The sequence below is a fragment of the Ceratotherium simum genome, chromosome X, assembly GCF_057802395.1.
Source record: "Ceratotherium simum simum isolate JZ-2026a chromosome X, ASM5780239v1, whole genome shotgun sequence".
Lineage (NCBI taxonomy): Eukaryota > Metazoa > Chordata > Mammalia > Perissodactyla > Rhinocerotidae > Ceratotherium > Ceratotherium simum.
The window spans coordinates 84,722,262-84,749,782 of NC_141940.1; the positions used below are offsets into that span (position 1 = coordinate 84,722,262).

General features: G+C 46.2%; 1 protein-coding gene across 2 annotated transcripts; it reads left to right on the forward strand.

Annotated features, from left to right (window-relative positions):
* The first annotated feature begins 3,127 nt into the window (after positions 1–3,127).
* Positions 3,128–25,206, forward strand: GPR173 (G protein-coupled receptor 173). 2 transcript variants are annotated; one of them, XM_087427160.1, is made up of 3 exons: positions 3,128–3,884; positions 21,716–21,812; positions 22,340–25,206. In XM_087427160.1, the coding sequence occupies exon 3, from the start codon at positions 22,437–22,439 to the stop codon at positions 23,556–23,558; it is 1,122 nt and encodes a 373-aa protein (XP_087283286.1). In that variant the 5' UTR covers positions 3,128–3,884; positions 21,716–21,812; positions 22,340–22,436; the 3' UTR covers positions 23,559–25,206. The 2 variants fall into 2 exon arrangements, with proteins under 2 accessions (XP_087283286.1, XP_014635255.1); XM_014779769.2 differs by lacking the exon at positions 21,716–21,812.
* Positions 25,207–27,521: the final 2,315 nt, after the last annotated feature.

Below are 27,521 nucleotides of genomic sequence, written 5' to 3' on the forward strand. Positions count from 1 at the left end.
TAATGAAACAGTCTGACTGCTTATTTTACTTTTTCATTTTGTAAAAACTTTTTTTTATTGAAGTATAATGCACATAAAAAGTACACAAGGCATAAATGCACAGCTCTCAATGAATTGTTACTAAGTAACCACTCATGTAATCAGCACCAAAATAAAGAAACAGAACATTCCCAGAACTCCAGAAAGTCTCCTTGGGCCTCCCTACTCAGACCCCAAAGGCAATCACAGCTCTGACTTCTATCACCATAAATTAGTTCCTCCTGTTTTAGAATTTTATATAAATGGCATCATGCAGTCTGTATTCTTTTGTGTCTGGTTTATTCTGCTCAGCATAATGTTTGCAGAATGTACCCATATTGTTGTATGTAGTTATGGGGCATTTCTTTTCATCCATGTGTAGTATTCCATTGTATGAATATACCACAGTTTATTTATCATTCTTCTGTTGATGGCATTTGGGTTGTTTCCAGTTTGGACTATTACAAATAGAGCTTTTTTAAACATTATTGTATATGTCTTTTGGTAGACATATATAAGCATTTCTGTTGGGTATGTACTTAGGAGTAGGATTGCTGGGTTATGGCGTGTACATATGGTCACCTTTAGTATATATTGCTAAGCAGTTTCCAAAGTGATTATATCAATTTATACTCTCATCAGCATTGTATGAGAATTCCAGTTGCTCCACATTCTCACCAATATTCAGTACTGTGTTTTTCTTTTTAGTCATTCTAGTGAGTGTGATTTTATTTCCTATTTTCTTGACTACTAATAAAGTTGCATGTTTATATCTTCTTCTCTAATCCTTGTCTTTTATGTATTTTTCTTGCTTTAGTGCACTAGCCAGGACCTCCAGTACAATCTGAATAAAAGTGGTTATAGTGGGCATTCTTACCTCGTTCCCAATCTTAGACGGGAGGCATTTAACATTTCCCCATTAGGTATGATATTTGCTATAGGTTTTTTGTAGATAACGTATATTAAATTAAGGAATTTCCTTTATATTCTTAGCAAACTAGTTTGCTAAGTTTTTTGTCATGATGCTTCTTTTGCATCTATTGAAATGATCATATAATTTTTCTTCAATTCCCTGCAAGAATTTGCATAAAATTAGAAAATTGGTGGGTTTTTTCCTTTAAATATTTTGTAGAAGTCACCATTGAGAGTCTCTGGGTCTGGAGGTTTCTTTGTAGAAAGCTTTTTAATTATAAATTCAATTTATTTAATAGTTATAGGATTATTCAGACATAAAATTTTTTCTTGTACGAGTTTTAGTGAATTGTATTTTTCCACAAATTTTCTCATTTTATCAAAATCTTCAAATTTTTTGGTATACAGTTCTTCATAATTCTGTCTTATATTTTAATGTATCTGTGACCCGTATTGTAGTGCCCCTTTTTGTTCCTGACACTAGTTATGTGCCTTCTATATACTTTTTCTGGATCAATCTCAGGGATTTATCATTCTTCTAGTTTTTTCAAAGAACCAACTTTTAGCTTTGTTGATCCTCTCTGTTGTGGTTCTGTTTTCTACTTCATTGATTTCTGCTCTTATCTCTGTTATTTCTCTCCTTCTACTTTCTTTAAGTTTAATTTGATTTTTTAATTTCTTGTGATGGATTTTCAGCCTTTTTTAAAATAAGGTGAATTTAAGGCTATAAATTTCTCTCTAAGCATAGCCTTTGCAGCATCCCACAGGATTTCAGATGTAATATTTTCATTATCAGTCAGTTTTAAATATTTTCTAATTTCCATTGTGAATTTATCTTCGATTCATGGGTTTTTCTCCCTCTTCAAAGCAGGGTGTCCAAACTTCAGTGGGCATAAAAATAACCACCTGAGGGCCTTGTCAAAATACAGGTTTTGGAGCCTCATCTCAAACTTCCTAGATTAGTATTTCTAGGAGGTAGGCTTGGGGATCCACATTTCACAAGCTCTCCAGGGAATTCAGATACAGGTGGGTTGCAGGACCACAGTTTGGTAGTAGAGCAAGGGTTTCCTAAGGGCAGAGAGCAAGTCCAATTCACCTGTATCGCCAGTACCCACCACAGGGCCTAGCATAAAGCCATGTTAAGAAATGGGTGAACCAATGGATAACGGAAGAAAGGAAATAAAAGAAAATTACTTACATCAAGAGAATTATAATTCTCGAATGCTATAAATTAGGGGAACCACTATGGCATCATTTGGTCCCAATTTAATCCATTCAGGACAGAAATATTTTTTCCTTATCCTCAAATCTCTGCCCAGCAGGCTTTCTCCTCGCCTGTCCCATTCTGTTGTCCTGGAACATGGCATTAAGTATGAGTCCGTGTCTGTCTTCTGGCCCGGAGGAAGAAGGGGTGGCACTGGGAGGTGTTCTGAGAGGGGCTGTTCAGAGCTGGGCAGAGCTTCCTGCTGTCCGCTCCGCAGGCCACCTCCAGGCCTTGCTGGGAAAATGCCCATAGAGCCCATTCTAAATAAGGTTATCTATCCTACCTCTCAGAGCTCTAAGTATCCGCCTCATCTCAAAGCTTTTGAGAAACTTCCACAGGACCTTTCTGCCCGAACCCTGACCCCAGACTGCCCACCTCCTTCCTCCTCTGCACTTGTAGCCCATGTGGGTTGCTCTCTCAGCAGCCTCTTGGCCACCTCTCTCCACCTATACGGCGTGCCTCTCTCAAGCATCTCAGAAAGGCCGGAGTCGGACTTCCTCAGCCAGCTTTTGTCCTGGCAGCACGGCTGCCACGCCAGCATCCCCACCCAGTCGGTCGGCCAGCCAGCCAGTTGGCTGCTCCTCGGCCTCGCTAGCCCGCCTCCACGCCCCGCCCCGCGGAGGACCAGGCTGGCAGCTGGGAGTCTCCCTGCCTGCTCAACCTCCCTCCTTCCCTCCCTCTCTCTCCCTGCCTCCCTCACTCCTCCGCCCGCCCCTGAGGCAGGGACCGTGCAAATCGAGGAGAGGGGGGACGGACAGGCCCAGATGGGGTTCAGCTTAGGGCCCTGGGCTCTCCGCTGAAACCCCATTTAGGCTACGTGTCTCCAGCATCTTGGGACCTGGATTTGTGTGAGCTGGGGTGGTTTCCAGGCCAGGAGGGTCCCTCCGGCAGGCCCATGGTGCCCCCGTTTTGCATTAGGACCCCCCCCCCGGATGCTCTGAGCCACTCTCCTCAACCCGGATCTAAAACCCGGGACACAGCTACCAGGCCAGCCTCTCTCTCCACCCCACCCCCTCTTTCTGGCGTCCATCCCCTCCCCAGCACCACCTCTGCTGCTGCCTCTGGCTGTGGACCTGCAACTCTTCCCCATCCCCGCCAGGCCTGGGGAGCGGGATGAGCCTGGATGAGAGCCCCCCCCCAACCTGGGGCTCTCCAAGGCCATGGCCGGAGTGCTCCCAGGGAGGAGCCCCGGACCCTGAGCATCTGCTAGAGGCTTGGCAGAGGCCCCATGGGGACTGTGTCTTCTGAGGACAAAAGGCAGCGGCCAGCAGGCAGACAGTGGGGGAGGGGGGAACCGACAGCCGGGTGGGCAGACGGGTAGCAGGGGCCAGCGCTGGCCCCCCTCCCAGCTTGGCAGTGGTATGAATATGGGGGTGGGAGTGTGTAGTGGGGGAAGCACCTGCCCGGATCCCCACCTGCCAGCTAGCTGGGCACCCCAAGTCTATGTGCTGCCCACCTGGTGTTCTCCAAAACCCCTAGCCCTGTCCAGTGCACCGCTCTGGTGCCTGCTTCCCCTGATATCTGCAATTTAGACCAACCAGGGTGTATCCACGGCAACAGAAACACGAGTGTCACTGGCCTGCTAGTTCACTGAGGGTCCCACAATGTGGTCTGGGCTGTGATTTATCTTGGGTGAGACATCTTGAGTTCCCTCCTTGGATTCCAAGACAGCCCTGCTGAGAGAGCCCAGGTAAGTAGTCAGCATCCTTCTACCAAGGATGGGGGGCTGGGACTTATCTTCTGTCTCCCTCCACATACTTCAGAGTCTCCATCACTGCCATGCTCTCTGTCTCTCTCTAACTCTGTTAGTCTCTTTCTTTCTGCTCCATCACAAGGGCACCCAAACCTGGAGAGTCCTGTAGCCATCCTCATCTTTCACAATCCCAAATGTCCCATGAGAAAGGGAACCACCACCTGTTTCCTCGCACAGGGTCTGTTTTTATCATTATAGTCGCATTTGGGCATGAGGCTGTGTTAATATTTTCTTGTGTGCTAGCTGTGGTAGGCATGCCTGGGAGCCAGGCCATGCTCTCCTCACAATGCCTGCACCCTGGGCAGGCTCAGCCTCCTGCAGCTGCCTTCTCTCCCTCTCCCTCCTCCTCCACTCTCCTCCAGGTTCCTTGGCCTGCATGCAGGGTGTGTGTGTCTGTTTGTGTGTGTGAGCAGGCAGGTAGGTAGACATAACAGAGAAGCTGCTCCCAGCCCAGACCAACCCCTACTCCTTCTTTCCTTCTTCCCTCCCTCCCCCCTTTCCTTTCTTTCCTTCCCTCCCTCCCTCCCTCCTTTCCTTTTCTTCCCTTCCTTCCTTCCTCCCTTCCTTCCTTCCTTCGTTCCTTCCTTCCTTCCTTCGTTCCTTCCTTCCTTCTCCTGTCTCTCCCTAAAGGTAGCAGACTTTTGCTCGATCACCACTGAAGATTACTGTGATTCCCTGGTAGGGGGAGGAAACCAGTGTAGGACTGAAAGGAAGGTGAGGTGGGGTGGGGAGTACTTCCAGGCCCTAGGCTGCCTGATGGCTCTGTGGGGGCAAGGACCATGCCACACAACAACCTGCAGGGGCCAGACACAATGTGGTGGTCCCCAGCCTCCATCACAAGGCTGTCTATCTCTGTTTGAGACGCCCATGTTGTGTCTGGGACCCTCAGATCTTATGGCGTTGTGCATACTGGCCAGTGGTCCCTATGTCTGGAGGGGCAAGAAATCCTGGTACATGGAGAATGTGGATTGTCCAGGGACACTTCCCCCAACTACTAGCTCTGAAACTTTAGTAAAAGTATGCTACTTACTGAATCTTGGGTCTCCCGTCTGTCAAAGAGACTGATAACCCTTCCATCATGTGTGTGTGTAGTGACTAAATGAGTTGGTGCATGTAAATAAAGGATGTGCCTAGAAGTAGCCCTTAAGCAATGTCAGCAAAGCTCATGGTCAATGTTGTTGCTGATTATTCATGATTAATACTGTTATTGATTATTTAGAGGAGGGACTGGCCCCCCTTCTCCAGGCTCTTGGTAGGGATCTGGAGAGGACAGCAAGTAGGCAAATGGTGGGAGGAGTGGAAGGGAGGCAGGAGCAGCTCTGTGTTGTTACTCCTCATCTATAGGAAGTTATAAGTAGTGGCTGTGGGCAGAGCTCCTGCCCCCATCCCGCTCCAGGCTCCTTTCCCTGCAGTTGATCCTGTCTGTGCCCGTGCATACACACATACAGACACTCTCTCACACACACACACACACATGCACAAACACAGAAGCTTGAGCCCCCTGTGAGCTAACAGAGGCCTGGCTTGCAGCCTTCAGCATTCCTGGCCCTGGTGATGTATGCGTCTCTCTGTTGAGTGGAGACTCGGCAAGAGTTTGGCCTGTGGTCAGTGCTTTGCAGGGCCTGGAGACAAGGCTGAAGCTTCTGAGATCACAGGGCTTCGGGTGGAGCTGGGGTGTGGCCCATGCAGCAGCCAGACCTGTGGGGGACAGGCCCCAGGGAGTTGCTATCCTACAGCCTGGGCTAGGGGGGACAGTGGGGTCTGCTGGCTGGCTTCTGGGTGTGGAGATGTGGTGGAAAACTGAGTTAGGGATTGGTGGCTGGAAGAGGGTCCTCAAGGCCAGGGGGGAGTAGGAAGAGGAGAAAGGCTGAGGCTCAGAACACTGCCTTTTCTGTGGGGGCAGGGAGAGGTGGGGCTTTGGAGTATAGAGTAGGCTTTTTTGAAGAAGCATTTGGTGTGGAAGGGAGAGGACCCAACCTGTGGTCCAGAAGCATCTGGGCCTGAGCATGGGTGTATACTATATGTGCAACTGAAGACGTGTAGCTGTGTGTGCAGTCTGTGTGTGTGTCTGTTCATGGGCACTGTGGATGTGTATAAGTCAGTGTGTGTGAACAGGCTGTGTGATGGTGTATGCGAGAGTGTGGGTGTCTGGATAGGTTTGTCTGTGTATAGGAGAGTGGGTATGACTTTGCATGTCTGTCTGGGTGAGCAAATAGGTATGTTTGATTCTGAGCCTGAGTGAGAGTGTGTTCCTCTGAACCAACAGGCCGTTTAATATCTAGTTGTATATGTGTGTAGTGTCAATTTGTCTTTGTACATGTCTGATTGTATGTGTATGAGTATGAGGGTTTTAGAATGCCTGGGTATGCATATCCAATTAGGTGAATGCCTAATTGTATCTGATTGTGTATATTCATGTGTGCTTATCTGTACATATGAGTTAGGTGCATCTAAATGGTGCGTTTGTGAGTATAAGCGCATGTGTGTGTCCATGAATATATGGGAGGGTACATGTGTGTGAACATGTTTCTGTGTGGATGCGTCTGTCATGTATATGTATGAGTAGGCCTATATGTAAATGTCCATGTGGGTTCTTCAGCATTTTGAATTATGTATATGTCTGTGTTTGCATGTTTGAGTACATATTGTCTGTAGATAGGCTTATGGGTCCACATCTGATTAGGGAAATGTTAGTGTAGATGGTCACACTAGTATAAGGAGAACTAATTGTGTGAGTAAGGGAGAGTGTGTGAATACATGTTTTGTGCATGAATATATGTTTTGTGGATATGCCTATGTGTGCACATTTGATTATGTATATGGATATGGCTGTGGAGGAGGTGTATGCTTGTATATATATGCACGAAAGACTGTGTACATAGGTGAATAGGTGCATTTATGTTTATGTCTAATTATGTTTGTGGGTACACTGTTGTGTGTGAGTACATGTCTCATTGTGGTATGCATGAGTAACTACATTTCATAATACTTGGCTGCACCTGTCTTATTATGTCTTTTGTTTGAATTTCTGAGTGTGATTGTGAATGTGTGAGTGTGGATATGCCTGTGAGTGACTGTGCACGTATATGTATGTGTATCTGCTAGTATGTGTGAACATCTGGCTGTGTGTGCAATTTAAATGAATATGTGTGTATATTTGCCTGTGTGTTCATGCTCATCTAAGTGTATGTGTGTGTGCAGGGGTGAATATGCCTGTGTGTGTGCCTGTCTGAATGTACAGGTGTGTGAATGTACCAGTCTGTACAGTTCTAATTATTTGCATATTTGTGTTTGTGTTTATATACCATTGTTTGTTCTGGAGCATATGTTGTAGAACAGTGTAAGTGAATGTATATGCATGCCACTCTTGGCCTATAAGTGTGTTTGCATGTGTGTGTGTATGAGGATGTCTTTGCATGTGTGTGTCTGCGATGAGTGTTATCAGTTCTTGTGCAGATGTACAAGCGTGTGAGAATATGTGACTGCTCTTCCATGTGTGCATGTGTGTGAATATACATTTGTGTCCAAGTCTGTCTGGGAATGTAAGTGTAAATGAATCTTCTTTTGTTTGCATAGCTTCTCATATGGGTGTATGAATGTGTGCAAATGTATATGGTGTGCATATCTGACTGTGATTGTGTATGTTTTGTAAGTGCATTTGTGTCTCCATTGTGTGTGCATATAGGAATGAATGATGTACAAGTCTATATGCATGTGAACATGCTCATAGGTGGACATGCCCAGTTGTGTGTATGTCTATGTGTGTTAGAGTATATGTATATATCTCATTGACAAGCATGTGCACATCTGAGTGTTTATGTGTGTGCGTACACCCATGTGTGAGTGTGTGTGAATATGGTTATGTGGTCATGTCCGGGTGTGTGTGTGTATACATTTGGGAACTCACCACTGTGTATCATGTTTGTTCATTGTCTTGTTAGGTGTGATACAGAGTCTGCCCGACTGTGGATGTGTGTAAATATGCCTGTGTGTACACTTGTGTTTGTGAGTGAATGTATGTCCTTCATGGACATTATGTCATACGAATGTATGCCATGCATGTATGCCCGTGTTTGCGAGTAAATGGATGTGTACATGTGGGACCATGTGCAGTGTGAGTGTGCATTGCTATGAGTGTGCCTATGTGTAGGGATGAGTGTAGGTATTTGTGCATGTGCCTGTCTGACAGTATGTGTGTGAGAGAGATATTTGGCCTTGGGTCTGTGCAGATAGGTCTCATCACTGAGGGGATGATAAGGGAGGGTACTTAGGAGTCTGTGTGATGGTATGCACACCCAAGCATGTACTTATGTGCATGTCTGAGAGTCAGTGGCACCCTGCTAGACCATGTCTGGCTCTAACTTGTAGACATCCTACAGGATGGCAAGCTAAAACACCTGAGCAATCCATGAACCCCTTCTGGGACCTCTCTGGCCTTGACCATATGCTGGGCTTTTGTGTGGGTCTCAGGACAATTCCTGTCATGATTCACACTCAAGAAGTGGGAACCAATCATAGTTGATGTCCTACTAGGAAAGGGGGCCTGTGACCTCTTTAGAAAAGGATTTTTTGAAACACAAAGACCTCCCTCCCCTTCCCCTCACCATCAAAGACCCAGGACAAAATGGCATTGTATGGTGTCTAGGGTTGATAAATGGTTTTCATAGAGAGCACCCAAATTATGCCATCCAGGCAGAAATCTAGATGTGAATATATATGTATAAGTGAAGGTATATCTGGGTAGAGTAGGGTGTGTGTGTGTGGAAGAGGGTGTTCTATTTAGTGAGAGAGAGAATAAGAGACAGAGAGAGAGAGAGAGAAGGGATCTGGGTTGTGTGTATGTAAGAGAGAGCCTGGGTGTTTCTGGGTAGGGTGTGTATGTGAGACATTTGGGTATATTTGAGAGGGGTGAGTATGAATGCAGGTGTATGTAAATGGTACATTTGTGAGGTACTATGAGAGCATTGGCCTATTTGGGTGGAGGATGGTATGAGTGAGAGTTTGGGTGTGCCTGGGTGGGAATATGTGTGAGGATGTGTGTGTTTGAGGGATATGTGGGCATATGTGGGTATATCAGGATGGTGCAAGAGAGAATGGGGAGGTATCTGGGTCATGTATGTGTTTGATAGTGTAGATGTATCTGTGTTGTGTGTGTAAGAGAGAGTGTGGGTATTTCTAGGTAGAGTATGTGTAGGAGGGAGTATGAGTGTAATGGGGTGGGGTGCATTCAGGTGAGGATATATCTGGATGGTGTGTAGGTGGGTGAGAGCACAAGTGTATCTAGGCAATGAAAGTGTGTGATGGAGTACACCTAGATGGTGTGTATGTAAGAGAGAGAAAATCTGGGCACATCTGAGTGAGGGTGGGGGTGTATGTGAGTGTGTATATAATTGGGGGTATCTACAGATGGTGTGTTGGGGTGTGTGGGGATGAGATATGTGTGTGTGGTGTGTGTGAGAGAGTATGGGTGTATGTGCATTGTGTGTGTGGAATGTGGATATTCTGAATGATAGTGATTAAGAGAGGGGATATGGATTGTGTGTCTGTATAAGAGAGAGTGTAGGTGTTTCTGAGTGTAGTGGGGGTATGAAAGCATGGATGTATCAGGTGAGAGGAGTGTGTAGGTGTATCTGGATGAGGTGTAAGTGTTTGTGGTTAACTGCGTCAGGACATGAGTGTGAGTGTATTGGAGGTATGAGTGGGTGTAGCTGGATGGTGAGTGGGTGGGCTGTGGCGGTGTGTGGCAAGTCTGTGAGAGAGAGTGTAGGGGTACCTCTGGGCTGTATGTGAGACAGTGTGTGGGTATCTTTGGGGTGAAGTGTGTTTGAATGTGGGTGTATCTGGACGGTGGGTGGGTGAGAGCCTGGGTGTATTTGGGTGGGGGAGTGTGTAGTAAGGTATATCTGGATGGTGTGTTGTGAAAGCTTTGGTTGTATATCTGGATGTTTATGTACTTGGCTATGTGTGTGTATAACTTGATGGGGTGTGTGAAAGAGAGAATTTTGGGGGCATATCTGGGTGGGAAGTGTGTGTTTGGAGTGTGGGTGCATCTGGGTGGTGTGGAGGGGATGAAAGCATGGATGTATCTGGTCAGTGGAGTGTCTGGGGAGGTGCCCCTGGATAGCATGTGTGAGAGTTGGATATATCTGCGTGGGATGTGTGTGTGAATGCAAATGTGTCTAGATGGTAGTGGAGTATGTATCTAGATGATGTGTGTGGGTGTGAGTCTATCTCAGTGGTCCATATGGGATGACTCTGGATGGTGTGTGTACGTATGAGAGGGTGAATGTATCTGGGTGAGGCTGTGTGAGCAGAACTGTGCTTGGGGGTGGGGGTGTGTGAAAGAGAGAGAAAGACAGATAGACAGAGACAGAGAGACAGAGAAAGTAAGTGTATATGGATAGGATTTGTGTGTGAGTGGGTGTCTCTGGATTATGTGTAAGTGGATGTCTGTATGTATGGACGTATTTGGGTTGGGAATTTGTGAGTGTGAGTAGCTGAGTGGAGTGTGTGTAAGTATAGTGTCTTTGAATGGTGTGTGTGTGTCATTGTGGGTATGTGTCTTGATACCGCATGTCAGAGAGACTTTAGTTGTGCCTGGGTTGGATATGAGGGCTCTGGGTTGGGAATGTGTGTGAGTTTGAGTGTATCTGAGTATTGTAGGTGAGAGTGTGGGTGTACTGAGTTGGGAGTTTGCATAAGTATGGCTGTATCTGAGTGGAGTGCCTGTGACTGTAGGTGTATTTGATGTGTGTGTGTACAAGGATGGGTATGTTTAGATGGGATGTGTGTGAGAGAGTGTGGCTGTATCACTATTGGGTATGTGTGTGAAAGTGGGTATATCCAAATAGTGTGTGTGAGAAAAATAATGTGCACCTATCTGGTTTGGGGCATGTGAGAGTGGGTATATCTAAGCAGGATGTGTGGGGTTCTCTCTGGATGGTGTTTGAGAGAGAGATAGGGTGTATCTGGGTGGTGTGTGAAAGAGAGAGTGTATAGGTGAATCTGTGCGGAGCGTGTGAATGTGAGGTATCTGGGTGGGGGTGTGTGCATGTGAGTATATCTGGATAGTGTGTGCGAGAGTGTTTGGGTGTATTTGGGTGGGGAATGTATCTGAGAATGTGGGTGTATCTCTATATGAGTGTGGATTTATCTGGATGGTGTGCAGGTGGTTCATCTGGGTGTTTTGTGTGTTTGATAGTGTGGGTGTGTCTGGGTGGGGTGTGTGATTGTGGGTATATGTATGAATGTGTGTATCTTTCCTAGGGCATATATACCTCTGCTGGAGTGTTTGTAAATGTGAGAATGTCTGTGTTTGTGTATGTGCCTACGTGTGTGGCTGTTTGCATCTGAGTGTGTCAATACATGGCTTGTGTGTGCATGTGCTTGTGCTAGAGTGGTGTGTATCTGTATATGTGTATGAAGTGAATGTGTTTCTCCATGTGAGTAAGTTGGATATGCAAGCTCTCTGGAGCCAGGCTCTGGGTTTGCATTCGAGTTCTGCCATGTATTAGTTGTGTGGCTTTGGGCAAGTCACCTAACCTCAACTAAGCCCCAGTTTCTTATTTGTAAAGTAGGCGTAATAATACTACCTATCTCACAGGGTGAGGATTGGATGAGTTAATATTTGAAAAGTGCTTAGGACAGTGCTGGACACATAATGAGTCCTCTGTGCCATATAAGGTGTTACCTAATACTATAATTATTGATGTGCTGATGTGTAAGTAACAGTATGTGTCCATCCGCAAGTGTGAATGGGGTAGTTTCTATGTGTGTAGTTGCCACATTATCTGTATCCATGTGTATGTGAGAGAATGAGCAGATCCTGTGTGTACGTGAGAGTGTGTTTGTACATAAAACTTGGTTTGTACTTATACGTGTCCCAGTATGTATATAAAACCATGGGTGTCTGAGAAAGGAAGTGTGTGTCTAGGGCGTCAGTGGTGGGAGTTTGCCCTTGTGTGTGTGTTTCCCAGTGCACACACATCTGGGTATATGAGTGCACACATCTGTATCTATGGTAGTGTTGTGTCCATGTGAGTGCAGGTGTTACCTGCATTGCCGGTATGTCTGCATATGTGAGCGTGTGTGTGTGTGTGCGCCAGTGTGTTTTTATCTGAATATGTAAACAGGTTCGTAGTGGTAAGGATGTAAATATGTGCACATGAATCTCTGTTGTGAGTGTCTGTAAATGTAAGAATGTTGGTATCCAGGTTTATATGTGATGATGTGGGTGGATGTGTGTGTGTGTGTGTGTAAAGGATTTGTGCCTATATGGCCATGTAATAGGATGTGTATATCTGTGTCACATGAGTTTATGTATAAGTGTGTATGGGTGTGTGCATCTGAGGCTTTGTGTCTGTCTGTGTTTATAAGCATTGGTGGCTATGGGGATGTGTATGCATGAGTCTGCACTGCTCCATATGCCTGCCTGCCTCTGTGTGTAGCAGTGAGCCTGAGCAATGTGTCTGTATGTGCAAGCATATCTGTACTGTGTGTATGTGTATGTGTGCCAGGGCAGATTTATATACTGTGTGTATATGTATGTGTGCCAGGGCAGGGTTTGTATAAGCTAGTGGGTTTTAATCTCTTAGTTTAAGAACCTGGGTTGGGGCCGGCCCGGTGGTGCAGTGGTTAAGTGTGTGCTCCACTGTGGTGGCCTGGGGTTCGCAGGTTCGGATCCTGAGCGCACACTGACGCACCGCTTGTCAAGCCATGCTGTGGCAGCGTCCCATATAAAGTAGAGGAAGATGGGCATGGATGTTAGCCCAGGGCCAATCTTCCTCAGCAAAAAAGAGGAGGATTGGCATCGGATGTTAGCTCAGGGCTGATCTTCCTCACGAAAAAAATAAAGAAAGAAAGAACCTGGGTTGGAGGAGAGCCTGGATCTGTAGGATGTGAGCAGGACTTGCCCTGTGTCAGTTCTGATGTCTGTGCATGCATGATTGTGTCTGAAAGCATGTAGGACCATATGATTTGGTTTGTAGGTGTATGTGTCTGCATGTGCCCATGTGAATGGTGAATGTGTCTCTGCCTAGGCTTGTATTTCTATAAAAGGGTGGTTATATCTTTGTGTGTGTGTGTGTGTGTGTGTGTTTTGTATATATTTGCATGATTTGCTGGTAGGTGGGCACCTACACACATGCCTAACCATTTCAGTGTAGAAGAAGAAGTATGTGTGTGTGTGTGTGTGTGTGTGTGTATGAGCACCTGATTGCACTTACCAGCTGGTGTGAGTCTGGATGTAAGTACATATTCAAATCTCCACGTACACATGTGCCTGTGGGCACGTATATGTCCATGTGTGCTAGTGTGTCTACGCAATGTAACTAGCTGTGAATGTGTTAGGGCATTCACAACCAGGCACATAGAGAAGGTAAAATATTTGTATGGCACACTGGAGTAAACTGAAGAGGATTCAGGGGTACTGGGGTTTGATGAAAAGAAATTCCTTACATTTTCTTTATGTTATACAAATTGTGGTAAGAAAAACAAAAATGCAAAGTTTTCAGAGAGTTATTAAATATTGAATTTGTATACAACTGCCAAATGAAATCTTTTCAGAATTTTGTCATAGCACACTTGAGTTCACTTCTGTAAGCATAACTTTTTATTCACTCATGCAAATTCGTAGTGGTCAACATTCATGCCCAGTTTTTCTGAGCCTTTGGTCATGACTACCTTGATTTACTTCATGGTCATTTGATTCATTTATGGCCATTTTCATCATGATTAGGTAAATCAGTTGGTAATGAGCATAGATCTTCTACATCGTTATTGTGTTTCATGGTAAAAACCCAAACAAAACAAATAAAGCAAATAACCACTAGTAGTTTTGACACAGATGTAAACTTCCATCGTGGGCTGCCACTTGTTGACCTTGGAAGGCATGTTGTTGAAGGTAAGATCCATTCCATGGAGGTTGTTCAGGCACAGTTTGCCCTAATGTCTTCAGTAATTAGCTTGAATGTATGAAATATAGCTGCATGGTTCTGCAGGTCAGCAAAGCTTACCTCAAAAGCACGAGCTTTGGGGTCATCAGGTACCACTTTGGTTTCTCTGAAGCATCAGATGCAGTTTCTAGTGTTGAATATGGCTGATGCTTTTATACTATACCAACCTTTCTTAAGAAATGGAACAACTGCTTGTTTGTGCCTCCCTTTTTCACCTCCCTTTTATAACTCACTTGTTCTTGCCATGGCCAGGCAGAGACCCAGGTTTTATGCTCGAAATAGCTACATGATCTCTTCTATCTCTTGGTAGTTACCATCAACAGGAGACTGCTTGCATAAGTAGGTGGCAGCAAATGGTCAAAGAGTATTTTTTTATTGATTAAAACTCCTTTCTCATCAATAATCAAAACTTGGATAATTCATAGCCTTTGAACTTGCTGCTTCAAAGGTGAAATCCTTCTTTAAATCTAACACCTCTTTCTTTTAATCAAATGTGATGTTGAAATTTCCTGTAACAAATGCTCATGAATTTTGAATCCAACAGAAAATTTTCATTTTGAGTATTTATTATCTTTGTGTGTGTGTGTGAGGAAGATCGGCCCTGAGCTAACATCTGCCAATCCTCCTCTTTTTGCTGAGGAAGATTGGCCCTGGGCTAACATCCATGCCCATCTTCCTCCACTTTATATGGGACGCCACCACAGCATGGCTTGACAAGCGGTGTGTCGGTGCGCGCCGGGGATCCGAACCGGCGAACCCCGGGCCGCCGCAGCGGAGCGCGCGCACTGAACCGCTTGCGCCACCAGGCTGGCCCCCATTTTGACTATTTAAAACTAATGATGAAGCTTTTCCCCTAAGTAGACACAGGCATTGTTCTGCTCATCCTAATAAATCTTTGTTAGTATTAAACTTATAACACCAACTAAACATCACCCAGGAACCATACCTGCTCTCACTTCTTCTAAGTTGAAGTTTGGCTTCAAATCCATAAACCTTGTTGGTCTACTTTCATATATTTTTGAATGTCTTTAAGTTTTTCACTGTAATTTTATTCATGTGCTCAAAGAGCCATTTGTTGAAGCCAGTAAGCATCAAATCTGCAAAGTGAGACTCATTCACAAAGAAATGCTGAAATTTTTCTTTTAGCTCATAAATTGTTTACAAAATCCTTACACACTTAAGTTTAAAACAATAGAGAAGAGTATACTGATCCCATTCCTTCACAGAAAGCTCACAAGTGGGTGGGTAGTGCCTTGGATTTAATTAAATTCACCTAGCATCATTTACTGTGGAAATTAGACCTTCAGGCAAACTTTTGTAGGTGAGGGCTCCTCAGTGAATGAATCTCAGCGTTTTCAGAACAAATTCCAGGTGTAAACTTCCTGCCATCTCAACAGCAGCATCAATCCACAGCCTGACACAAAGTTTCCACAGTATTTCAAAATATTCATGTATCATTTTGAGTATTTCAACCTTGGTTTATTTTGGTGCTTCTTGCATTGCTCTTCAGGCTTTCTGATTAGTACTAGTATTAACTGAGCACAGTTAATCAACATCCAGAATTGCATCACTATAAAATGAAAACCCTTTTGATTCAATGAACTTCTGGGTTAGTGTCACCTTGATGTCCTTTGACCTGTTGTCAGTGTGTCTCCTAATAATAATAATTGAAAGTGGCCCCTTTCCTTTTTTTTTTGGTGAGGAAGATCAGCCCTGAGCTAACAGCCGATGCCGATCCTCCTCTTTTTTGCCAAGGAAGATCGGCCCTGAGCTAACATCTGTGCCCATCTTCCTCTACTTTATATGGGACGCCGCCACAGCATGGCGTGACAAGCAGTGCGTCAGTGCGCGTCAGGGATCTGAACCCGCGAACCCAGGGCTGCCAAAGCAGAGCGCGCACACTTAACCGCTTGTGCCACCCGGCTGGCCCAGCCTCTTTCCTATTCCCTTTACCTCACTGGTCTCAAATATAGTGTGGAAAATTTCCCGGCAGACTGCTAACGTGAGATTCTACTGGATGGTCGTCTTAGCTTTACTTATTAATTGTGCAACCCTGTTACTAGCTGGTTGAGCTCCATCTAAGAATGTTTTAACTCATCTCATAAAAGAGCCCAGTTTCTTGATTTGCACTTCCCGATGCTTTAACAAGTCCAGATCTTTCTCTGTGTAATAGAGTGTTTTGTGGTCAGTTGACCAACATAGCCTACTGGGAAATGAAGTTTCTTTTGATAACTTTTCCACACAAATCGAACATTTAGGCTGAGAAAGAGAGGGCTAGTTGGGCAGCTGACTCCAAATTTGAGACAATCCTCATTAAATTGCTTAAATTAGGGACATCTTGGATTTTTCTGGAGGGGAGACTATTGTGTTTGTCTTGTGAGTCTCCTGATTTTCCAACTTTAATAAAAAAGTCCATTTTGATGGGAAAAGAAGTATCTCAAAAATTAAAGCTGCTTGAATATAAAGTATTTAAGGGATCAGCAGACTTTTGTGACTTCTGAAAACTGATTTTTTCAAAAAACAAATTTGAGGTCTTCTGCATCATTAAGAAAGCAGCACTCTGAGACAAAGCCAGAAAGTTCAATTCAATTCAACAATAGTCAGGCTCCATTCATTTGACAAATATTTTTACCTAAAAACAAAAAATAATAATTAATTATGAAATAATTATGAAATCCCACCAAGAATCAGATTTGGCTAATTTGTAATGTCAAAAGCCAGTAGCAGGTAAATCAGTAAGTAAGCAAAGAAATAATAAAAATGATATTGTTGCATTGTTTTTAAAAGAGTCCTTATCTTTTAGAAATGCTTATTGAAATACTTATGGATGAAATGGTATAATAGATATGTTTCAGAATACTCTGGAAGTTGGGGAAGTGGGTGAGGTTATAGGTGAAAAAAGACCTTCTGAGTTGATCATTGGTGAATCTGGGCAATGGGTGCACTACTTTTTTATGTTTGAAATGTCCTAAAAGAAAAGATTTTTTTAAATAAAGAAGCAACAATCAAGGAAATTAACAACATAATAATATTCCTTTTAGGAACACCTAATACTATATAATAGTAATAGCAGCAACACCCTTCTATTTTTGTCAAAAAATAAGAATGAGATCAAATTAAAAGAAAAACATTGTGCACATATGGGCAAAATCAAAAAACCTCACTGATGATGAACGAGTGGCAAAGTAATAATCAGACTATCTGGGATGTTTTAACAGGAAGTGATCTAAACCTTTACAACCTCCCTTTTCACGTGGCACCCTAGAGCCCCTTCTTGCTCTGGCCCCCTGCTGTGGCAGGTGCCCACCAGCCAGGCAGCTCTGCTAATGTTTCCACCTGTGCATGCAGGAGTTGGCTGGTCTGTACACATGCCTGGGTTTGTCTTTGGGTGTATACCTGTTGCAAGATGTGTATATCAAGTCAGTGCATGTGTGTTGTGAGCAAGTTTGTGTGTGTACACACATCTGTGTGTGCAAGAGTGTATCTGTATACATAGGTGGTTTTTCTCTTTGTGTTTGGTTGTGCTTGCATATTGCTAAGGGGTGTGTGTGCGTATGTTGGAGCTGGTATATTTCTCTGCATAAGTGAGTGCGTATGTGAATGGCTAGCTGTGTGTATCTGTGCCAGGATGTACACATCTGTGTTGGTGAGTGTGCCTAATCTATGTGAGAGGGTTTGGATGGGTCGATCTCTGTATGTTAGAGGGTATTGGAGTATGTACATGTGTGTATATATGAGCAGTTTTTTACTTGTCTATTTTTTTCTTCATGCACATATATCTGTGGGTATCTGAGGGGGATTCTGTCTGTGTATACATACGTGTGTGTTTGTGTGTGTGTATGTGTGTGGCAGGGTTCAAGTGCATGGGAGCATGCTGGCATATGTAAGTGACTTTGAATCTGAGTGTTAATGTGTGTAACAGTGTTTGTACATGTGATGGTATAGGTATGCCACTGTGCACATACCTGTGTTGCAAGAGTTTGCCTGAATATATGAGAGGATTTGAATAATCAGGTATATTGGGACAAAGAGTTTACGTGAGTCTATGTGTGAGTGACAGTGAGTAGGTTTGTGTGTGTGTATCTATCTGTCAGGACTTGAGAGTTCATCTGTGTGTGTGTGTGTGTTAGGGGAGTTATAATTGTGGGTTTATGGGCCATTGCAAATGTGTGTGTGTGTGTGTGTGTCTCAGTGTGTCTGTGTATATGAGCAATTCTCAGCCCTTTCATACCCAATGCCCTCTTTTATGTAACATATTTTGTAACAACCTTTACTGTCTGAACATGAGGTTCTTAGATAATATAACCTCTCTGCATATATAATTTCAAAAGAAAATCCCTATAGAATTTTATACAATATCCATATTGTATTAACTCTAATACAAATAAATAAGAAATAAAAGTGATTTATCAGAAAATAATTTGTATTTCAATATGTAAATGCTTGGGTGTGACACTTCCCAGGAGATTCAGTGAAGTAACTAGAGGCTTGTAGTGTCTTATGATGAGTAAACGTGAATTTAGGAGAAGGGGAGAATGACAAGCAAAGGCCTAGGGGTGAGATTTTCCGAAATAATGAACAACTCAAGTAAAGTGCTCCACAAAACAAAGTACAGTCTCTTTTGGATTTACATGACAGCTATATTCCTGGATAATTCAGGGTATATTAAAATCAGAGGGAAAATTGTGTTTATCTGTGAAATAGATTCTAGGTTCAGTTCATTACAAGTCCAAAATCCTAGGGGATGCGGGACATATGTTGGCTGTGTGGAACTGCCCGGCAGATCCCTGGATGGCCAGCATCCTTGCTGTGGACCCTTAAATGTTAGAAAGACATCTTACACCCCAGCATTGTAGCAACCAAAAATGCTCCTACAAATTTCCAAAATGTCCCCTAGGGGGCAGTAACGCCTTTGTTGAGGACGAAGCGCTGGCGTTTAGGCAGGGTACATTGTGCCTATGTGAACCAGGCAGCATACACAATATACACCCCCCCGTTTGTGTGTGTGTGTGTGTGTGTGTGTGTGTGAACTGGTTGCTGTCTGCGGGTCTCCATAGCAGTAGGCTATGTGTCTGTGTGAGTGTATGTGTAGGAGTCTGTGTATCTGTGTCTAAGGGCATCAGAGCACGAACAGGTGTGTATGTTTCGTGCAGGTACACACATCTCTAGCCTAGGATGGACCAAGGCTGTGGCTGCCAGTCTGTGCTCAAAACAACCCTCTCCTCATTTATTTATAGAATTGCCCCAGCTTTCCAGGCAACACCAGGGTTTTGTTTGTTTGCTGCTATTTTTTATTTTCTTTTGTTTTAGTGTTTGTTGTTGTTTTCACTGAGACTCTAGGTTACACATTATCCACCTTCTCAGTCTTAGTGTGTCTCTCTGTGTCTCCCTCTCTCTATATCCATCTTTGTTTCTGCCTCTCTCTGTCTCTGCCTCTGCCTCTGTCTCCATTCCTTCTCTGTAGCTATCTCGCACTCTCCATCCTCGTCTCTATTTCATCTTTCTCTTTTTCTTTCCTAGCATTATCCCTCTCTTCCTATTCTCTCTCTGTTTCCCTCCCTCCTTCCCCTGTATCTATTTTTTCTATCTCTTTCTTTCTATCTCTCTGCCTCTCTCCCTCTCTGTCTCTCTCTCTCTATTATTTCCATCTTTCTCTTTTTCTCTCCCTTCTCTGTCTCTCGCTCTGTGTTTCTGTCTCTGTCTTTTTCTCACTCTTTCTCTCTTCTGCTTTCTGTCTCTATTTCTGTCTCTTCCTCTCTGTGTGTAGGGCCATTTCGCCCTTCTCTGTTTCTCTCTCTTTCCCTCCCCCCATGTCTCCATCTGCCTCTCTCTCCCTCCCTTTCTCTCTTTCTCTCTGCTCCTCTCTCCTTCTCTGTCACTCTTTGCGTGTTTCTCTGACTCTCTCTGTCTCTATCACTTTCCCCCTGCCTCCTCTCAAGGCTAAGGAGTGTGTGTGTATGTGTATGTGAACATTCACACACACCCAGCTGTTGTCTGGTCCACAGTTCTGTGGGAGCTGTCAGGCCTTCAGGGGCCAAAAGAGGCCCACCAACTCCACTTCTCCCAAGCTCCTGCCCTAGCACCTTCTTGTGGCCTACTGGCAGCAGCTCTGAGACTTTGGGATGCCATCAAAAAAGCCTGGCCCCAGGTGGCTGTGGCAGGCCAGGTTGGATTGAGCTGGGAAACAGTGCAAAGGGGATATTTTTTCCTGGGAGGGAGCGGGTAGAAAGACATCCACTCAAGCCCCACCTCCACACACCTCAAGCCCATCCCAGCCCCAACAGTAGTTCTGAGCTTCTCCAGCTTCTGCCCAGTTGCCTTGCCCCCTCCCTCAGAGCCCTGCCCTGTTACCTTATCACACCCTATTGCCCTGCCTCCAGCCAGCACACATCAGGAGCTCTCCTGTTTTCCCGCAGGCTCTTCCTGTGCTATCCCACTCATGCATTGCTCAGGCTGCTTTTTCAGCAAATCCTACCTGGATGCCTCCAGGTGGCTCTCCCTGAGCCACCAGCCCGGTTAGTCCTTCAACCAATTGATTTCACAGCTTTTGACCGAGGACCTACCACGTGCTATGCACTGCTTTTCTAGAGGAGAGTGCGTGAGTCTATAATCCCTGCCCCTCTGGAGCTTTCATTGTAATAGGGAGAGGCAGGCAAAAAAACAAATTTTAAAAGTAAATTATATAGTAAATTAGAAGAGATAAATTCTAGGAAGAGAAATAAAGTAGGGCAAGGGGCACAGGGGTGCTATTATTTCTCACCTGGATTACCGCAGGAGCCTCATAAGTAGTCTCCCTACTTCCACCTTTGCCCACCATGGTCTGTGCTCCTCACAGCAGCAAGTGGGATCCCATTCAATCCTGAGTCATGTCACGTCTTTCCTCTGCTCAAAACCCTCCCATAGCTCCAATCGCACTCAGTAAAAGTCACAGTCCTCACCATGGCCTAAGTGATCTGGCCTTGCCGCCTTTCTGACCTCACCTCCCACCACTTTCCCCTCACTCACTCTGTTCCGTCCAGTGGCCTACCATGTGTAGTCCCACCTTAGGGCCTTTGCTCTAACTGTTCCCTCTGCCTGGCCTTCTCTTTCCCCAGATATCCACATAGCTCACTCTTTCACCTCCTTCAGGTCTTTGCTCAGATAACACCTCCTCCTTGAAGCCTTCCCTGTCCACCTCATCTAAAATTGCACCTCCCCCACCTCTAGCACTTCCTATCACCCTTCCCTCCTTTATTTGTATTTTTAGGAACTTATCATCACCTGACTTACTATACTTCACCTATATATCTTTATTATCTAGAATGTCAGCTTCACAAGGGCAGGGATCTTTGTCTATCTGGTTCACAGCTGTATCCTCAGTGCCCGGCACACAGTAGATGCTCAATAAATATTTTTTCAACAAATGAATACACACAAGCATACCTACATCTTTATATTCACACATACTCCCCATCTCACTTAAAATAAAAACCCAAGTCCTCATCATGGCCCATAGCCCTACACAATCTGGCCCCGGACACCTCTGTGACCTTAACTTCTACCCCTGTCTCCCTCGCCTACCCTGTTCCAACCACACTGGTCTTCCTGCGTTTCTTGAGTGTGCTAAGTACATTCCTGATAATGAATAAAGAAACTTATTTAACGAGTGGCTACTAGCATTAACAAAAAAAAACATGAAACAGAATAGAAACTAATGGGGTACATTACACATAGAATCAGTACTGTTTTGTGAAACTTTTGGTTCAGCTACATGTGCACGTGCATGTATGTGTACTGGGTTGTGATGTAAAATGTATTTCTTATTATGTGTGACAGTCAAAAAAGTTTGAAGAACACAACCTAGGGCTTTGCAAAGGGGCAGAAGAGCCACACCAACATCCCTGCCCCACAGACCCACCAATGGAGGAAACAGGTAACCAAGGACATCCAGAGACATGAAGCACCCTCACCCTGCAAGGAGGGGTATGAGCAGCAGTGGGCCAAGAACCCGACACCAGCGGGGAGTGAGTGGGGAGGTCACGTAGACACACTAACACTGCCCTTTCTGTTTCCTCCTCACCTTTCCTTTCCACCTGTTTCTTCTCACTGTCTTTTTCTTGTGTTTCTCTCTCTCTCTCTCTCTGTCTCTCTCTCTCTCTCTCTCTCCTCTCTTGTTCTTTCTTTCTCTCTCTCCCTCTCTCTGTTTCTCTCCTTCTTTCCCCCTCTGCTTGTGTCTCTGGTTTTGTCTCTCTCCTTATCTTTTCTCACTCTTTCTCATCCTCTCCATTTCTGTCTCAATTTGTATCCATTTATGTCTTTGTTGCCATTTTCTATCTCTTTGTTCTATTCTTTCTCACTCTATCTCTGTGCCTCTGTGTGTGTTTTTTCTCCCTGTCTCTCTCCTGCCCTCATCTCTCTGTCTCTCTGTGTCTGTGTCTCTCCCATTACCCCCAATTGCAGGTGCAGCCCAGCAGGACAACTGATGGAGTCCCCCAGGGCCCATCAAGTACTGGACTGGCTGACCCCATAGGGTTGGGAACAGCCCCTGCCCCTCAGTATGGCCAACACCACTGGAGAGCCTGAGGAGGTGAGCGGCGCACTGTCCCCGCCATCAGCATCAGCTTATGTGAAGCTGGTGCTGCTGGGACTGATCATGTGCGTGAGCCTGGCAGGCAACACCATCTTGTCCCTGCTGGTGCTCAAGGAGCGTGCCTTGCACAAGGCTCCTTACTACTTTCTGCTGGACCTGTGCCTGGCTGACAGCATACGCTCTGCCGTCTGCTTCCCCTTTGTGCTGGCTTCTGTGCGCCACGGCTCCTCATGGACCTTCAGTGCACTCAGCTGCAAGATTGTGGCCTTTATGGCCGTGCTCTTTTGCTTCCATGCAGCCTTCATGCTGTTCTGCATCAGCGTCACCCGCTACATGGCCATCGCCCACCACCGCTTCTATGCCAAGCGCATGACACTTTGGACATGCGCAGCTGTCATCTGCATGGCCTGGACCCTGTCTGTGGCCATGGCCTTCCCACCCGTCTTTGATGTGGGCACCTACAAGTTTATCCGTGAGGAGGACCAGTGCATCTTTGAGCATCGCTACTTCAAGGCCAATGACACATTGGGCTTCATGCTTATGTTGGCTGTGCTCATGGCAGCCACACATGCTGTCTATGGCAAGCTGCTCCTCTTCGAGTACCGTCACCGCAAGATGAAGCCAGTGCAGATGGTGCCAGCCATCAGCCAGAACTGGACATTCCATGGCCCTGGGGCTACTGGCCAGGCTGCTGCCAACTGGATTGCTGGCTTTGGCCGTGGGCCCATGCCACCAACCCTGCTGGGTATCCGGCAGAATGGGCACACAGCCAGCCGGCGGCTGCTGGGCATGGACGAGGTCAAGGGTGAAAAGCAGCTGGGCCGCATGTTCTATGCGATCACACTGCTCTTCCTGCTCCTCTGGTCACCCTACATTGTGGCCTGCTACTGGCGAGTGTTTGTGAAAGCCTGCGCCGTACCCCACCGTTACCTGGCCACAGCTGTTTGGATGAGCTTCGCCCAGGCTGCCGTCAACCCGATCGTCTGCTTCCTGCTCAACAAGGACCTCAAGAAGTGCCTGAGGACTCATGCCCCCTGCTGGAGCACAGGAGGTGCCCCGGGTCCCAGAGAACCCTACTGTGTCATGTGAAGCAGGCTGGTAGGCAGACAGGCAGGAAGGTCACCATGATGGGGCCACCTGAAAGGGAGAGGTGCGGCCCCATACAGGAGCCTTTCTTTCTGAGCTCCAGACCCAGCCCCTCGAACCACCTGGAATCTAGGCACCTTTGCCAACACCTCCCCAGGGTTGGGGACCGGGTGGGGGTGGGGGACTGGGAAAAAGGCATTTCTAGTTCTGTGGGGCCTGTCTCAGCCACCTCCTTCTCCACTTCTACAATCTCTCTCCTTTTCTCTCTCTCTCTCTCCCCCACCCCCAGAAGTGACAATTCAGAAAAAGAAAAGAAAACTGAAAATGCAGGTTTTTCTACTAATAGCTGAGGAGACAGGCTTTCTTGCTTTAATGTCTCTCCTTCTGACATTGTCCAGAAAGGGGAAATTTGTCCTGTAAAATAGACTTCCAGAGCTCTTATTGCCCCCTCTGCTCCCATGCACCCACCCCTTCCAAGTCCTTTAGCAAGGTCTGGATGTCTAGGGAGAAATTGGTATGCTGGCAAGAGGGATCAAGGGGGGTGCTGGGTCCCCAAGGAGCAGGGATGTTGAATTGCTATGTTGTGTGCAATGTTGTTTTAGGCTAACCCTGGTCCCAAGCCCAGTCTCCTCTCCCTCCCCACCATGTCCAGACCTCCCAAGTGTTTCTTGAGTATGTGTTTGAGAAGCCAGGAGAGGAGGGAGAAGGGCCCCTGGGATGAGCCCAGGCTAGGTGAAAAGCAGGATGTGAGCTGCATGCCTCGAGCTGAAGAGACCTGAGCTTGACTGCATTCTCTTGAGCTGCCTCCTGGATCCCTGGCCAACTCTTCCTGAGAGTGGAAATCCACTCCAGCCCCACTAAGGCTGATGTGGGTGCCATACAGGCAGGAGCAGCACCCCCAGGGAAGTGTAGGGAGAGAACCAAACACCCCAGAGTAGCTGGATCCCAGAGCTTGGGGTCAGAGTGAAATTCAATCCCAGAATTGTCTCCTGGGTTCACGCTACTCTCCTGAAGATGAAAATTCTTTTGGGGCCTTGGTAACTCATAGTGGTGTAAGCTCTGAGGCATTGTGGACTTGAGTCCATTCCTATCTGACCTCTTTTTGTCCTCCTCAAGCCTCAGGGGCCTCAAGCCCCTCCCTGGTAGCCCTTGACCTTCTGGGTCCTCAGTCTCCAAATCCCTTCCCCCAGACAGCTCTTCTCCCCCTTCCTCCCTTCAACCTTACCTCCACCCAAACGGGAGCAGACTTCAGCCAGATTCTCCAGGTGGGAAATCCCAAGCCTCCATCCCGGGGCAGAATCCACTCTGGGCTCACGTCAAGGCCAGTTCTTGTGGACTGGTGAGCCAAGTTGGCATTCCTTTGCCCAGTCTTGCCTGGGTTCTCTGTCCCTCTCTCATTTTCGGGGGGAGGGGAAGATCTATATTTATCCTCCCCCTTTTCCCTTCCCTATAGAAGCCCTTGTCCTAAGCTCCTTCCCTACCCCAGGACAGTCCCATAGCTGGGGAAGCCTTGAGCCAAGAGGAATGGGGAGGGCACTCTAGGCAGGAGAGACATTAATGAGCCTGGCTGTGGAGTGGCCCTGGAAATGCAGGCCAGAGTGGCTGAGAGGCTGGGGGTGGGAGGGTACCTGTTCTCTCAGTGATAGTGATGGGGTGCCTTTCCCAGGGGGTGGGGCGGGGGAACCACAGGGGTGGGGGTAGATAGGGTACATTCAGGAGGGTTTTCCTCCATTTCTTTTTTCTAACTGCCTGGATTCACCATTGGATTTTGTAAATGGAAAACTGAAATGAACAGTGCTATATTGGATGTTTTCTCTTTCTGCCTGTGTGTGTGTGTGTGTGTGTCTGTGTGTCTGTGTGTCTTGTGTGACATGTGGAGAGGTATGGCCGAGTGAGACAGTGTGTGTCCGTGTGACTTTGTGTGGGGAAGCACCTCTGCCTGGCACACCCATGTGAGCAAATGCCTGTATGTGGAGACATATGATGCATGCGTGCACACACATACACCTGTGCACCTAACTGAAAGGAGACAAACTAGAGCATGTGCCTGTGGCAGGAAGTAGAGTAGTCGGAGAGATGGAACTTGAAAACTGTACGTATGTATGTAGCAATAGGTAGACTCCCACCTCATAAGATCTTCCTCCCTTGTCCCAGGCTCTGAACATGGGGGACAGGATGCTTGAGAACCCCACCTCTTCCCACAGCCTGGAGCCCCCAGGTACCACTCCCAACTCCTGTATCAGTCTCCTCTCCAAAACCCAAACAAGGTGTTGCTGAAACTGGACCACCATGAGGATCAAACCTGGGGGAAATTGATGGGGTTAGGAAATGCCCCCCACAAAGTAATGGCTTCTGGAGGGATTGCTCAGTTTGCAGCGGGAGCCCTTCCCAAGGGTCCACTGTATATAGCTGGGACTTTGATAAGCTTTGACTAAATTCAGGGGGAGGGAAATGTCACAGGGGGAAAACACTCAAGCCTGGAAGTCTACCCAGCCAGCCTGCTCCCCAGGCACTCAATTACTTTACCATTTGTTTACTTATTCTCTCAGGTGCACAGAATTGAGCTGACCTTACTTACTCCTCAGTTCTTGGCACACTATATCATCATTAGTCCATGAGAGGCCCTTTTCTTTATTTTGTTTTAGTTTGTCCCCTTCATCACCCATCCCTGATCCCATCCCCCCTCCCACATAGGCACCTACTCTCCTGTATTTAACTTACGTCCTTCCAATCCACCGTTCATGTGTTTATTTACATATATGTGTATCTGTGAAAAATATATGGTATTGTTGTGTTTTTATTTACATAAACAGTATTGTACTATAAATCTTGTTCTGTTTTTTTTTCACTCAACATTCTGTTTTTGAGAGATCCAGCCATGTTGCCGTATGTAGATCTAATTCATTCTAATGGTCCATCTTATTACATATATCACATTTTCCTTGTCCATTCCCCTGGTGATGGGTCTCTAGGTTGCCTCCAATTCTCTGCTACCACAACAAGGCCGCAATGGGCAGTTTCCTGCATGTCTCTTTAAGGACGCCTAATTTAGACGAGAGGAAACTGAAGCTCAGAGAGAGGCAGTGATTTGGTTAAGGTTACAAAGTGAGGAGCAGACCGGCAACGTGAATCCCAGACCAAAGCCAGAACCCCACCACCATACCTCACCAAAGGTTGAGACCATCCATCTGGCCAAAAAAAAACCTAAAATACAATTTAAAACAGCATACACTGGGGAAAGGGAGAGGAAAGGATGGGAAGAAGTATTGAGCAGATGAAGAGATATCAAGTCCTAGAAAAATCTAGCAGATGAACTGAATCACAATCATTTTAATGATGCAGAGAAAGTTACTTTTCTGTGTGATTATTTCTAGAGCTATTTTGCAGAGATGGAAAACGCCACGTCAAAAGCGGACCCCAAACCAAAGGCCCTAGGTTTCTGAATTAGAGGCTCCTTTAGGGCAACCCGAGCCCGGAGGGGCCATATCAGAGTTCGCCGCAAGGCAAAAGCCAGGGATAGAAGAACGGGCAGATTTAAGAAGTGCGTAGTTGCTGAGGGGAGGGGAGAAGAGGGGGAAAACGATAACGAGGCTCTCCCAATTTTATTTGAGCACATCCTGCTCAGTGCCTGCGTTTTTTTTTTGTTTTGTTTTTTGGTCTTCAGAACCACTGGTACTCTTCCCATTGGATAAAACGTTGGAAGGGTGAGGGACAGCGGCTTCTTCCCGTTAGCTTCCCTCCCGTCGCTGGGGTAGTCAGACCGACGATTGGCGGGCCGGAGGAGAGCCAATCCGAAAATGATGAGGTGCGGTGTTGGCAAGCGGCTTGCGCGAGAGCTGGCAGAGGTCAAGGGAGCGCAAGCGCCGCCGCTGCGGCTGGCAGCCAATGGCGAGGCAGAACGGGCCTCTTACGTCATGGAGAGGGCGGGACCTGGGCTCTTGGCGCGGAGGGAGTAGGGCAGGCGCT